The sequence below is a fragment of the Ascaphus truei genome (assembly GCF_040206685.1).
Source record: "Ascaphus truei isolate aAscTru1 chromosome 2 unlocalized genomic scaffold, aAscTru1.hap1 SUPER_2_unloc_1, whole genome shotgun sequence".
NCBI classification, from domain to species: domain Eukaryota; kingdom Metazoa; phylum Chordata; class Amphibia; order Anura; family Ascaphidae; genus Ascaphus; species Ascaphus truei.
This window is the reverse complement of record NW_027453815.1, coordinates 1179763-1194682: the sequence shown is the minus strand read 5'-3', so window position 1 is coordinate 1194682 and position 14920 is coordinate 1179763. Positions and strand designations below refer to the sequence as shown.

At 47.2% G+C, this 14920-nt stretch overlaps 1 protein-coding gene across 2 annotated transcripts in view; it reads right to left on the bottom strand.

The window, feature by feature from the left end:
• The window catches only part of NOS3 (nitric oxide synthase 3), a 300784-nt gene that overhangs the window by 259998 nt on the left and 25866 nt on the right, over window positions 1-14920 (bottom strand). The window contains exon 1 of one of the 2 annotated variants that reach the window (XM_075580453.1): window positions 1597-1812. The exons of the other annotated variant lie outside the window; for it this stretch is intronic. Coding sequence (XP_075436568.1) covers window positions 1597-1628 — 32 coding nt within the window. The 5' untranslated portion in view covers window positions 1629-1812. Of the gene's footprint in view, window positions 1-1596; window positions 1813-14920 lie in introns of those variants that run through there. 2 annotated transcript variants of the gene reach the window in all.

Genomic DNA, 14920 nt, shown 5'->3' with positions numbered 1-14920 from the left:
CCTGAGGTTGGAGTATTAGAGAGGTCCCCTGTCCCTGAGGTGTGAGTATTAGACAAGCCCCCTGTCCCTGAGGTTGGAGTATTAGAGAGGTCGCCCATCCCTGAGTTGTGAGTATTAGACAAGCCCCCTGTCCCTGAGGTTGGAGTATTAGAGAGGTCGCCCGTCCCTGAGGTGTGAGTATTAGACAAGCCCCCTGTCCCTGAGGTTGGAGTATTAGAGAGGTCGCCCGTCCCTGAGGTGTGAGTATTAGACAAGCCCCCTGTCCCTGAGGTTGTAGTATTAGAGAGGTCCCCTGTCCCTGAGGTGTGAGTATTAGGGAAGCCACCTGTCCCTGAGGTTGGAGTATTAGAGAGGTCCCCTGTCCCTGAGGTGTGAGTATTAGGGAAGCCACCTGTCCCTGAGGTTGGAGTATTTGAGAGGTCCCCTGTCCCCGAGGTGTGAGTATTAGGGAAGCCCCCTGTCCCTGAGGTGTGAGTATTAGGGAAGCCCCCTGTCTCTGAGGTGTTGAAGATAGAACGTGGCTGCAGACTGGTCGTGCCGTGACGTGGCTGCATACTGGTCATGCCGTGACGTGGCTGCATACTGGTCATGCCGTGACGTGGCTGCAGACTGGTCATGCCGTGACGTGGCTACATACTGGTCATGCCGTGACGTGGCTGCATACTGGTCATGCCGTGACGTGGCTGCATACTGGTCATGCCGTGACGTGGCTGCATACTGGTCATGCCGTGACGTGGCTGCAGGCTTATAAGGCTTTGGCCAAAGGGTTTAACTAAATGACCCTTACTCATGAGCAGATTAGCACTGAGGTATTGCACTTTGTATGTTGTGTCACTTTGTATGTTGTGTCACTTTGTATGTTGTGTCACTTTGTATGTCGTGTCACTTTGTATGCTGCGCTGGCCCTTCTGTGTCTGCTTGTATATTCAGCATGCAATTAGTTAAAATAAGGGATATAGCATTATGTCAGACATTGTATGGGGTAGTGAAACGTAGTTACTCAGTACAATAATACAATAGGGACCAGTCTTATAAGATAAGGAACACAGTTAATGGTACAGTTACTTAGTGACAGAACAATGGCTTCTTAATTCAGAGCAAAGCGATACGGATGTGAAGGAATATTGGTTTAAACATTAATGATTGACTGAAGACATACGAGCCAAAAGCCAGTAACATAGTATATAAGTCAGCATGAGAAATGTATATACAGAATCATTATCCCCAAACTGCAGCTGAATCATTTAACAGCAGCCATGGTATGGGTTGCCCGCTCTGTACCCCACTTCCACACGCCTGATAACCCGGGTAACCCCCTGAATGAGGCTGTAAGAGAGTTGGATTTGTCTCTGAATACATTGACACTGAGAGGCGGGACATTTATTTACACCCATCTAATGAAGCAAGTCTTCAGGTGTGAGTATTAGAGAAGCCCCTGCGGTGTGAGTATTAGAGAGGTCCCCTGTCCCTGTATATTAGAGAAGCCCTCTGTCTCTGAGCTCTGTATATTAGAGAAGCCCCTGTCTCTGAGCTCTGTATATTAGAGAAGCCCCCTGTCTCTGAGGTATGAGTATTAGAGAAGCCCCCAGGCGTTACCTTAGTCCCTTTAGCCTGTAGGGCCTGTCCATCCTGGGCACCGGGCAGCAGGTGTATGAGGAGATTCAGGTGAGAGGTGCAAGTCCGAGGCAGTCACCTGGCAGCAGGTGACAGTGACAGGGACCCCCGCTCCATTAGGGGCCCTTCCCTGGCCCCTGAAATATCTGAGTCCTACAAATAAGGTGTGAGATGTGCCCTGTACCCCTCTCCACTGTCCCCCCTTACACTGTCCCCCCTTACACTGTCCCCCTTTACACTGTCCCCCCTTACACTGTCCCCCCTTACACACGCACTCCCTACACTGAGTGTGCTAATGTCTGTACGTGTTATCTGCTCTGACTCCCTCACTCATATCTATGTGTCCGTCCATCTATCTCTACCTATGTATCTACCTATGTATCTACCTATGTATCTACCTATGTATCTACCTATGTATCTTTCTGTGCAGAACTACTTATCTAGATAACCAACCCCCTCCTAATATAAATATAGATAGAAATATTACTGTGTCTCTATCTCTCTATATATCTTTGTGTCTTATTTATCGTCTGTGTCCAGCACCCTCTACCAGTCTACCTGATCTTTAGTACTCTTCTTCTCTCACTTTTTTGCTTGTTTTTCCTGTCTGTGTCCATCTTTCTCCTGGTGTCTCTCTGATTTCCCTGACAGTCCTTCCCCTGTCCTGTGCTGGCTGTCACACTCTCTCCTGGTGTCTCTCTGATTTCCCTGACAGTCCTTCCCCTGTCCTGTGCTGGCTGTCACACACTCTCCTGGTGTCTCTCTGATTTCCCTGACAGTCCTTCCCCTGTCCTGTGCTGGCTGTCACACACTCTCCTGGTGTCTCTCTGATTTCCCTGACAGTCCTTCCCCTGTCCTGTGCTGGCTGTCACACTCAGTCCTTCCCCTGTCCTGTGCTGGCTGTCACACTCAGTCCTTCCCCTGTCCTGTGCTGGCTGTCACACTCAGTTCTTCCCCTGTCCTGTGCTGGCTGTCACACTCAGTCCTTCCCCTGTGCTGGCTGTCACACTCAGTCCTTCCCCTGTGCTGGCTGTCACACTCAGTCCTTCCCCTGTGCTGTGCTGGGTGTCACACTCTCTCCTGGTGTCTCTCTGATTTCCCTGACACTCAGTCCTTCCCCTGTGCTGGCTGTCACACTCAGTCCTTCCCCTGTGCTGGCTGTCACACTCAGTCCTTCCCCTGTCCTGTGCTGGCTGTCACACTCTCTCCTGGTGTCTCTCTGATTTCAACACAGGGGAGGGTTAAGGGGTAACCCAAAAGAGATCCTATTTGCACTCCCTTATACTATTAAATGGCTGGGAAGAATTCAATCCCTGGGTTAAAAACCCATACACCATTTAGTGAAATATCATAAAAACACTTTTATTAAACACTTGTGCAAAGACTTCTACAAATATTAAAAGAAACGGTTAGTGAGAGCAGGGAGTGGAATGAGCAATATAAACCTGTATAGTTCGCTGTAAACACACAGTTAGCAACTATAATTACTATTGATAAATCCTGGCAGTCCTATGCATAGACCTTTATAGCATGTATTAGATCAAGCACACTAGATGGGGTGTGTATGACACAAAAACACAAACACAAACTGGACTTGTAACACGTCCTCATTCAGTATTGTAAAGGACTTAACCCGTGATGTCCCTCCTAGGGGAGTTTGTGCTGCAAAGCATCAGTGGCTAGAGTGTGTATCTGCCAGAATTCATGAATATACAGAGGCACACCATTACTGTCACACTCACTCCTTCCCCTGTCCTGTGCTGGCTGTCACACTCTCTCCTGGTGTGTATCTGATTTCCCTGACACTCAGTCCTTCCCCTGTCCTGTGCTGGCTGTCACACTCTCTCCTGGTGTCTCTCTGATTTCCCTGACACTCAGTTCTTCCCCTGTCCTGTGCTGGCTGTCACACTCTCTCCTGGTGTGTCTCTGATTTCCCTGACACTCAGTCCTTCCCCTGTCCTGTGCTGGCTGTCACACTCTCTCCTGGCGTGTCTCTGATTTCCCTGACACTCAGTCCTTCCCCTGTCCTGTGCTGGTTTTCACACTCTCTCCTGGTGTGTCTCTGATTTCTCTGACAGTCCTTCCCCTGTCCTGTGCTGGCTGTCACACTCAGTCCTTCCCCTGTCCTGTGCTGGGTGTCACACTCAGTTCTTCCCCTGTCCTGTGCTGGCTGTCACACTCAGTCCTTCCCCTGTGCTGGCTGTCATACTCAGTCCTTCCCCTGTGCTGGCTGTCACACTCAGTCCTTCCCCTGTGCTGGCTGTCACCCTCAGTCCTTCCCCTGTCCTGTGCTGGCTGTCACCCTCTCTCCTGGTGTCTCTCTGATTTCCCTGACACTCAGTCCTTCCCCTGTCCTGTGCTGGCTGTCACACTCAGTCCTTCCCCTGTTCTGTGCTGGCTGTCACACTCAGTCCTTCCCCTGTGCTGGCTGTCACACTCAGTCCTTCCCCTGTGCTGGCTGTCACCCTCAGTCCTTCCCCTGTCCTGTGCTGGCTGTCACCCTCTCTCCTGGTGTCTCTCTGATTTCCCTGACACTCAGTTCTTCCCCTGTGCTGGCTGTCACACTCAGTCCTTCCCCTGTCCTGTGCTGGCTGTCACCCTCTCTCCTGGTGTCTCTCTGATTTCCCTGACACTCAGTCCTTCCCCTGTCCTGTGCTGGCTGTCACACTCAGTCCTTCCTCTCAGCCCTTCCCATGTCCTGTGCTGGTTGTCACCCTCAGTCCTTCCCCTGTCCTGTGCTGGCTGTCACCCTCTCTCCTGGTGTCTCTCTGATTTCCCTGACACTCAGTCCTTCCCCTGTCCTGTGCTGGCTGTCACACTCAGTCCTTCCCCTGTCCTGTGCTGGCTGTCACACTCAGTCCTTCCCCTGTCCTGTGCTGGCTGTCACACTCAGTCCTTCCTCTGTCCTGTGCTGGCTGTCACACTCAGTCCTTCCCCTGTCCTGTGCTGGCTGTCACACTCAGTCCTTCCCCTGTCCTGTGCTGGCTGTCACACTCAGTCCTTCCCCTGTCCTGTGCTGGCTGTCACACTCAGTCCTTCCCCTGTCCTGTGCTGGCTGTCACACTCAGTCCTTCCCATGTCCTGTGCTGGTTGTCACACTCAGTCCTTCCCCTGTCCTGTGCTGGCTGTCACCCTCTCTCCTGGTGTCTCTCTGATTTCCCTGACACTCAGTCCTTCCCCTGTCCTGTGCTGGCTGTCACCCTCTCTCCTGGTGTCTCTCTGATTTCCCTGACACTCAGTCCTTCCCCTGTACTGGCTGTCACACTCAGTCCTTCCCCTGTCCTGTGTTGGCTGTCACCCTCTCTCCTGGTGTCTCTCTGATTTCCCTGACACTCAGTCCTTCCCCTGTCCTGTGCTGGCTGTCACCCTCTCTCCTGGTGTCTCTCTGATTTCCCTGACACTCAGTCCTTCCCCTGTGCTGGCTGTCACACTCAGTCCTTCCCCTGTGCTGGCTGTCACACTCAGTCCTTCCCCTGTCCTGTGCTGGCTGTCACACTCAGTCCTTCCCCTGTCTTGTGCTGGCTGTCACACTCAGTCCTTCTCCTGTGCTGGCTGTCACACTCAGTTCTTCCCCTGTCCTGTCCTGGCTGTCACTCTCAGCCCTTCCTATGTCCTGTGTCTGCTGTCACACTTTCTCCTGACCTTTTTCATTACTGAGCTATGTAAAGCTTAGCCCGGACACCTGATCTGTGAATGATGAGAAGGATGTATCCAGAGCTATATCTAGTGCTAGTGTGGTCACGGGTCTCATGTTCACACTTCCACTCCCCCATGTGTGCAAAACTGCACATCTCCTCAGTGTCCACGCCCCACCCACGGGACTGCACCGGACCGGCCACACTGATCACCTTTACACAGTGAGGGTGAGACAGAGATGGACAGAACAATACATAAACAGATAGAGAGGCACAAAGATAGATAAACAGACAGATAGAGAGACACATAGAGGCACAAAGATAGACAGACAGATAGATAGAGGCACATAGAGGCACAAAGATAGATAGACAGACAGATAGAGAGACAGACAGACAGAGAGGCACATAGAGGCACAAAGATAGACAGACAGATAGATAGAGGCACATAGAGGCACAAAGATAGATAGACAGACAGATAGAGAGACAGACAGACAGAGAGGCACATAGAGGCACAAAGATAGACAGACAGATAGATAGAGGCACATAGAGGCACAAAGATAGATAGACAGACAGATAGAGAGACAGACAGACAGACAGAGAGGCACATAGAGGCACAAAGATAGATAGACAGACAGATAGACAGAGAGGCACATAGAGGCACAAAGATAGATAGACAGACAGATAGAGAGACAGACAGACAGAGAGGCACATAGAGGCACAAAGATAGACAGACAGATAGATAGAGGCACATAGAGGCACAAAGATAGACAGACAGATAGATAGAGGCACATAGAGGCACACAGATAGACAGACAGATAGAGAGACAGACAGACAGAAGCACATAGACAGAGAAACAGACAGAATCAGATAGAGAGATAGACAGACAGACAGAGGCACATAGAGAGACAGAGAGACAGGTAAATCCGTTGTGCACTGTCTGTCTATCACTACTCTATGACCCATAATCATAGTTACATAGTTACATATAGTTACATAGTTACATAGTTACATAGTAGATGGGGTTGAAAAAAGACTTCCGTCCATCAAGTTCATCCTATGCTAAATTTAGACAACAGATACTTTATCCTATATCTATACTTACTTATTGATCCAGAGGAAGGCAAACAAAAAACCCCAGAGTCATATCATCCAATGACATCTCATAAGGGGAAAATAAATTCCTTCCCGACTCCAAGAATTGGCAATCGGATTAATCCCTGGATCAACATCCTTCCCATGTATACTTATTTGGTATATCCCTGTATACCTGTCCTTTCTGAATCAATATGCTGCAGATACAGAAACCCCTGAGCTGTTAGGGGGTGGGAGAAACACATGCTGGGACGGGCGCTGCTTACCGGATAGTGAATTAACACTCCAAGCGCAACCAATGGAAAAGAAGATTTACTTTAGAAAAGTGGGTATACCCCGTACATAAGCGCAGCCCTGACGCGTTTCGTTCCTTGCGGGGAACTTTGTCAAAGACTATCTGGCCAAGTGCCCATGAGAACCTTAAATAGCTACTCCTGGTCTCTGATTGGACCAGTGATTACAGGTGCCTCAGAACATGCACACCTGACGAATACAGCATTTAACTTGGACTCCAATCTCACATCCCAGAGAAGGAGAGAAGCTTTATTCCAGGGTCTCTGTTGCAGGGCACATGCAACCACACGCGGGGTTTCTGGATAAGGCTTATTTACTGAGACTTAAAAATATATCACACAAAAACAAAAGCTTCTTTTCAGCATACAAAAACGCAAAACAGCTTCTTTTCAGCATACAAAACAAAAGCTTCTTTTCAGCATACAAAAACCCAAAACAGTTCATCAACATGCATTTGGAAGACAGACCTTATAGCAGTAATCTGCTTCAGCGTTTCAGTCCAATCTCTTGACCAGCCAGCCTCCTGTGTGCATAGCCTGGGGTTTTAAAACACTTTGATTATGCAGCTGGGACTCTAATTGTCAAGAGCTTCCCAGCTGAAAATTAACCTCGTCACCGCTGCACTGCATACCTACACATACGTCTGCCAGGCATAGTAATAGCAATGACGTTCATTCACCCTGTCACAGTCTCATTGGGAACTACGAACACATGTACGCAACAATACAAATGTAACAGGCATAGTTACTGTAACAAATATTCATCATGTGGCCGCCAACCACTAAATAGCAACGATGTGCGGACATTGAAACTAAACATAAAACCAATGAACGTGGCAATGTGTAAAGAAATAAGCAACAAGTATTACTGTATCAAACTCTGCACGGAAATAACCCTTTCAGGTCATTCTCCTGGGATATGGGATAGAAAAGTCTAATAACAAAGTACATTCCCACCTTTCTGCTCTGCTTTTGTAACGCCCGCTTCCAGCTTGGGCTGGGCTCAGCTTTTATCTCGGGTTAGAGACATGCGAGGTTCGCCCTCCGGATTAAACATCTATACACCTTGTTTGGGGTTTGAACATTTGTTAATCATTAAGAGAACATGGAGTTGTCCAATATAGCAATTTGGAGACACGTACAAATGAAACACGTTGCAGAATCTGACCCACGTGAGTCCCTGGATAACAGAGCGTATAGCTCCTGCAAAAATAAAAATCATATGTGTGTGTATATATATATATATATATATGTATGTGTGTGCGTGTGTGTGTATATATATATGTATATGTTTAGCAATACTAAGGGCTTAGTTGTCCTATTTATATACAATCCATATTAATAGTTTAGGTCAATGTAAACCTGCAATTGCACTAAGTTTGCAGAAATAGGAAGGGCGTTATAGATGGAGGGGTGCTCTGTTATTTGGGAAAAGCAGAACAATCCTCTATAAGCGTAAGCTCTTTGGAAAGTACTTCTGAAAGCCCTCTTCAGAAGACATCTCACACGGGTAAGGCTTCACTCAATTTATCCTATCTCCACTTGTGCTAGAGAAACTGGCCAGGGGGGAGTTGTCACCACATCTAGTGGCTTTATCTAAAAATCCTAATTTGTTGGTAGAATATTTTTTTTCTATAATTAAAGATATCACAACAATGACAATTCCCCAGAGCAGTGGGATATCATACAGTTACACCCTCTGAAGGCAGTGAGAATACCCAGTGTGTAAGATAATTGGCATCGAGACGCACAATAGCTCCAGCATGACGCCTAATAAACCTTCTATTTATTTATTTATAAAATATTTTACCAGGAAGTAATACATTGAGAGTTACCTCTCGTTTTCAAGTATGTCCTGGGCATAGAGTAAAACAAATAGTACATGATTACAAGTACAGTTACATAAATGAACAGGGTATACATTATATACAAGACATTGCGTGCACAGTTAAAGAAAATATATATTATGGGCGTATGAAACAGTTACAGACCAGGTTAAAATGTGAGACAGCCTTAGATTTGAAAGAACTTAAACTGGTGGTGGATGTGAGAGTCTCTGGTAGGTTGTTCCAGTTTTGGGGTGCACGGTAAGAGAAGGAGGAACGTCCGGATACTTTGTTGAGCCTTGGGACCATGAATAGTCTTTTGGAGTCTGATCTCAGGTGATAGGTGCTGCATGTGGTAGGGGTGAGGAGCTTGTTCAGATAGCTGGGTAGCTTGCCCAGAAAGTATTTGAGGGTGAGACAGGAAAGGTGAACTTTGCACCTAGACTCCAGTGATGACCAATCTAGTTCTTTGAGCATTTCACAGTGATGTGTGTTGTAGTTGCATTGGAGAACAAAACGACAAATTGAATTGTAGAGGGTTTGAGGTGCCGAGCCGTATACTATGTCTCCATAGTCAATAATTGGCATTAGCATCTGCTGTGCGATACGCTTTCTGACCAGGAGACTTAGGGAGGATTTGTTCCTGTAAAGTACCCCTAGTTTGGCATAGGTCTTGGTTGTCAGGGTATCAATGTGCATCCCGAATGTTAAGTGGGAGTCAAACCATAAGCCCAGGTATTTAAAACTAGTGACAGGTGTTAGGGTGGTGTTAGCGTTGGTTCTAATCAGGAGCTCAGTCACTGGAAGCTTTACAAATTTAGTCTTGGTCCCAAATACCATTGTTACAGTCTTGTCAGTGTTTAAAAACAGTTTGTTTTGGGAAATCCAGTTTTCGAGTCTCAAAAATCAGACTGAAGTATGTGTTGAAGGTCAGAGAGGCTATGGCTGTGTGCATATAGGATTGTGTCATCTGCATACATGTGTATTGAGGCTTCCTTACAAGCTGTGGGAAGATCATTAATGAACACTGAGAAGAGTAGGGGCCCCAGAACAGAGCCTTGCGGGACACCACAGGTGATATCCAGGGGGTTGGAGTTAGAGCCTGAGACGGACACATGTTGGGATCTTCCTGATAGGTAGGACTGAAACCAGTTTTAAGCATGCTTCCCTATTCCAGAGTTCTGGAGTTTGTTAAGCAGGATAACATGATCAACTGTATCAAAAGCCTTTGCAAGATCTAGGAATACTGCACCAGTGAGTTGTCCCCGTTCCATTCCACACTGGATTTCATTGCAAACTTTTAGCAGGGTAGTTACGGTGGAGCGTTTGGGACGAAACCCAGACTGGAATTGGCTAGGGAAATTTGTCTTGGTGTAGAAATCGCTTAATTGGGAGTGGACACATTTTTCCATGACTTTGGATAGAATTGGGAGAAGTGAGATTGGCCTGTAGTTTGAGACAGTGTTTTTGTCCCCACTTTTGAAGATTGGGACAACTCTGGCAGTTTTCCAGGTCTTAGGGATATGGCCTGCAGACAGGATAGAGCTGACTATGGACGCAATTGGTTTGGCAATGGCTGGGGCACCCAGTCGTAGGAACCTAGATTGTAGTAAGTCGGGTCCACATTGGCTGCTTAGTTTTAGTTTGAGGAGCGCTTGTGTAATCTCCTCTTCAGATACTGGGCCAAATTGAAAATTGTGGGCAGTGTTGGGAGGGGGTGGGACTGTAGGGATACTCCCAGAATGAGATTCATGTTTGGGGATTGTGCTGCGTTTCGCTAATCAGTTAGTGGCACACCCCACAAAGTAATCATTGAATGCATTTGCAATGTCAGTGGGGTTTGTCAGAGTAATATCCCCCTTAGTGATATTACTTGGTTGTTGATGGTTAGGAGGCTGGAATATATTGTTGATAACCTTCCAGAATTTAGCTGTGTTTGATGTATTTTGGTGGAGATTGTCAGAGTAATATTGTGCTTTTGCATGCCTTGTTTGCCTTGTGCACACGTTCCGCAGGCATCTGTAGTGATTGAGATCCTTGGTAGTGCCAGTTACTTTGTAGCTTTTCCACAAGGTATCCCTGAACTGGTAGAGTGCAATAAGGTCAGTTGTAACCCATGGAAGGTGGGCACTCCGTACCCTTATTTTGCGTAGTGGAGCATGGGTATCGCAGAGTTTTAAGAACTCGGATTGGAAATAGTCGAGCGCAGAATCGGGGTCGGGAATTAAATCGAATCTGTGCCATGGGCAGTTGGTAAGGTCATCCAGAAACTGTTGTGGGTTAAAGTTTTTAAATGTTCTAGTGAGGAGAACTTTAGGGCTTGATTGGGGCGGTTTAATTTTCCTAATTTTCTATAGTACACTGACTAGGGGCAAAATGTATCCCTGCTCATGGGAGTGTTAGCGTGTTCTATGAAAGACAAAGTATGGCGTAGCCTGCTCATGGGAGTGTTAGCGTGTTCTATGAAAGACAAAGTATGGCGTAGCCTGCTCATGGGAGTGTTAGCGTGTTCTATGAATGACAAAGTATGGCGTAGCCTGCTCATGGGAGTGTTAGCGTGTTCTATGAAAGACAAAGTATGGCGTAGCCTGCTCATGGGAGTGTTAGCGTGTTCTATGAATGACACAGTATGGCATAGCCTTCTCATGGGAGTGTTAGCGTGTTCTATGAAAGACAAAGTATGGCATAGTCTGCTCATGGGAGAGTTAGCGTGTTCTATGAATGACAAAGTATGGCGTAGCCTGCTCATGGGAATGTTAGCGTGTTCTATGAATGACAAAGTATGGTATAGCCTGCTCATGGGAGTGTTAGCGTGTTCTATGAATGACAAAGTATGGTATAGCCTGCTCATGGGAGTGTTAGCATGTTCTATGAAAGACAAAGTATGGTATAGCCTGCTCATGGGAGTGTTAGCGTGTTCTATGAAAGACAAAGTATGGTATAGCCAAATCCCAAGGTGATTTTCACTCCTTACCCTACTTGATCGTTCTGTTACTTTCCATACTCTTGACCACTCGCTCCTCCTTCAGATTCTCCCTCCCCTCGTTCCCTCTAACACAGCTCTCATCTCTGCCTGGTTATACCTTTCCCAGCATCCCTGGCCTGTCCGTTTGTCTAACATACCTTCATTCCTTGTTGGTATTTCAGTGGGCGGTGTTTCACTGGGGCATTCAGGGTCCACCGGGAACCCGATTGTAGGGCCCCAATGACCTCTTACCACCACAGCTGTTGAGCAGGGAGGTGAGGATCATCAGAGAGAGAGGGGTCTCAGGGTGTCAAGAGAAGGGACTGCGCTACCGACTAGTGGGGGATGTGAGTGCGGCAGAGCCTGGCAAAGGAAGACGGCCCGACCTGGTCAGTCAGCAGGCCCCAAACTCTGCTGGACCTGGCTCTTCCCAGCTGTCATTGTTCCTTGGACTGATGGGGGAGGGGGGGATTTCCCCAGCTGCCCCATCTTACCCTCTCTTTTGGCACAGTATACTCAGGGCTCTGTTATAACACTTCTCCTTTTCTCTCTCTACAAACTATCACTTGGCGACCTCAAATCCTTTGGCCTTAGGAAAAATCTCTCTGATATATACATATATATATGATATCTATACACACACACACACGCACGCACGCACGCACGCACGCACGCACGCACGCGCGCGTGCGTGCGTGCGTGCGTGCGTGTGTGTGTGTGTGTGTGTGTGTAGATATCATATATATATGTATATATCAGAGAGATTTATATATATATATATATATATATATATATATATATATATATATATCCACCCCTACCCTCACTCCTGCAATCCAGTCCCTAGTCTCTGATTGCCTCCTGGTTATATCCTAGTTGATGGTGCTCCGACACCTTAAACTTAATATGTCTAAAACTGAGCTCCTCATATTTCCTCCTAAACATTGTCCAATATCCCCTTTTTCCATCCCAGTAACCGGTACTACCCTCTATTCTGTCACCAAAGCACGTTGCCTAGGTGTGACATTTGACTCCTCCATTCCTTTCATTCAGATTCACGCTCTGGCATGTTCCTCCGTTATGTTTCCAAGATCCTCCCTTTCCTCTGTCAATCTACTGCTAAAACAGTAATACATGACCATATCCCCTCTCACCTGGATTATTGTAACATACTGGTAAACCTGTAATGTATGTATATATATCTTTATTTATATAGCACCCATTTACTTTCATAGTGCTTCACAGCAGTAATACATGTGACATAATAAAATAACACATGATGGGAATAAGCACTTCAGATATACAAGTAACATTAGGAAAATTAGTCCTTGCCCCGAAGAGCTTACAATCTAATTGGTAAGATGTAAGAACATACAGAGACAGTAGGAAGGTGTTCTGGTAAGTGCATCTGCAAGGGGCCAAGGTTGATGTATGAAGTGGATAGTATCAGCCAAGGAGCTACTCATATGCTTCCTTAAGGAGGTGGGTTTTAATATGGGTCTTAAAGATGGCTAGAGAGGGTGCCAGTCATATATTGAGGAAAAGGGCATTCCAAAGGCTTGGGGCAGTGTAAGGAATCCGCTCCTGGCTTTGATTCTAGCCTTGCAGACCTCTGCAGTTTTCAAAGGCTTCCTCTGGCAATCAATGGCACATGTGCTGCCTCTCATTGCTACTTCAGCCCTGTGCTCCAACATTGGAGGAATGCTCACACACCTCCTCCCTGTGATTGGATCTCCGCCCTTTATATACTAAGCTTTAGCACTGACTCAGTGCCGAGCATAATCATTCTCTGGACGTTACTGTGTTCAGCCACAAGCCTCCTGGCTTGTCTCGTTTGTGTACTAACCTTTCTAGTTCTCATTATTAGTTCCCAGAGGCCTGCTGCTACTCTCCATGCAGAGGCCAGAGTTCCTGTGTTCCTAAGGTCTGCTGCTACACTCCACTCAGAGGCCTGTGCCGGACTCCTGTGCTGGAGCATTGGTTTGCCAGCTTTGGTTCCTGGTACCTGCTGCATTCTCCCCTAGCAGAGGTTACCTTTCGTTTCCTGAGGCCTGCTGTTACTCTCCACGCGGAGGCCTGTTTTGGACCCCTGTGCTGAAGGGCTGGTTTTCCCTGGCGCTGCCCTGCGGTGTTCCTCGTCCATCCTGCTGTCTTCTCCTACAGACACCGGCATCATGGTCCGAAGCCGCTCCTCACGCAGAGGCCACTCCCGCGCTCACGCTCCTACGCTGAAGCGGGGAGCTCCTGTCTACCCGTTGCCGAACTCCTGCTTGAATAACGATGATGCTACCTTCTCCAATCCTGACCCTGCTATGTATGACTATGAACTGCGCACTCTGGATCAGTCTGCGCGGACTAAGGTCGGTGATTATATAACCCCACCTCAGCCCCGCGGTCCGGTCTCGGTTTGTGACAAGCACAACCATAACAGGCAGTCAGTGAGAGAGGTTTAAGGTGGGAAAGGTCTTCAGATACAAAATGCATAGAGAGAAGACATCCCTGAGCAGTCAGATAGTGCTGCCAACAGTAATGTAGAGGGGGGAAGAAGAGCCAGGCTTGGGAGGAAATATGAGGAGCTCCATTTTTGATATGTTAAGTTTGTGTTGGCGGAGGGCCATCCAGGATGATATAGCGGAGAGACTTTCAGAGACTTTGGTCTGTACAGAAGGTGTAAACCCAGGAGTTGAAATGTAAATGTGTGTCATTAGCATAGAGGTGATATTTGATCCCAAGACGTGATAAGGTCACCTAGAGGGAGTGTGTAAATAGAAAAGAGAAGAGGTGCCTAGTGAGGGCTGTTTCTGTGGAGTGAGCAGTGCGGAAGTCAGATTGTAGAGGGTCTAAGAGTGAATAGGTTGTGAGAAAATGGAGCAAGCGAGAGAATACAAGATGTTCATGGAGTTTATAGGCAGAAGGCAGGAGGGAGACAGGGTGATAATTAAAGAGACAGGTATGGGGTCAAACTTGCTTTTTCTGAGCAAGGGTATAACTGTTGCGTGTTTGAAGGAGGATGGAAAGATACCAGAAAAGAGGTAGGAGTTGAAAGCATGTATGAGCGTGGGGATTAAAGTAAGAGTGAGAGGTTTGAAGAGATGGGAGGGAATGGGATCAAAAGGGCTTGTGGTAGAGGGAGAAAAGGAGATCAGCAGCGACACATCCTCTGTGACAGCGGAAAAAGAGTTGAGGAAGTCAGGAGGAGAGATGGGAAGAGGTGTAGGATTGGAGGACGATACAGGGGGATGTCTTGATAAATGGAATCCACCTTTCACTTGAAATAGTCAGCTAAATCCTGACGTGAAATGGAGGTAGAAAAACAGGTAACAGATGGTGGTCTGAGTAGAGAGTTAAAGACAGAGAAGAGTCGGCGTGGGTTAGACTTGTGCGTGTTGATTAGTCATGAAAATTAGGTTTGTTTAGCATGGGAGAGGGCAGAGTTGAAAAAGGATAGGATAAATTTGTAGTGAAGGAAGTCTGTAAGAGTAAGATTTCCTCCAA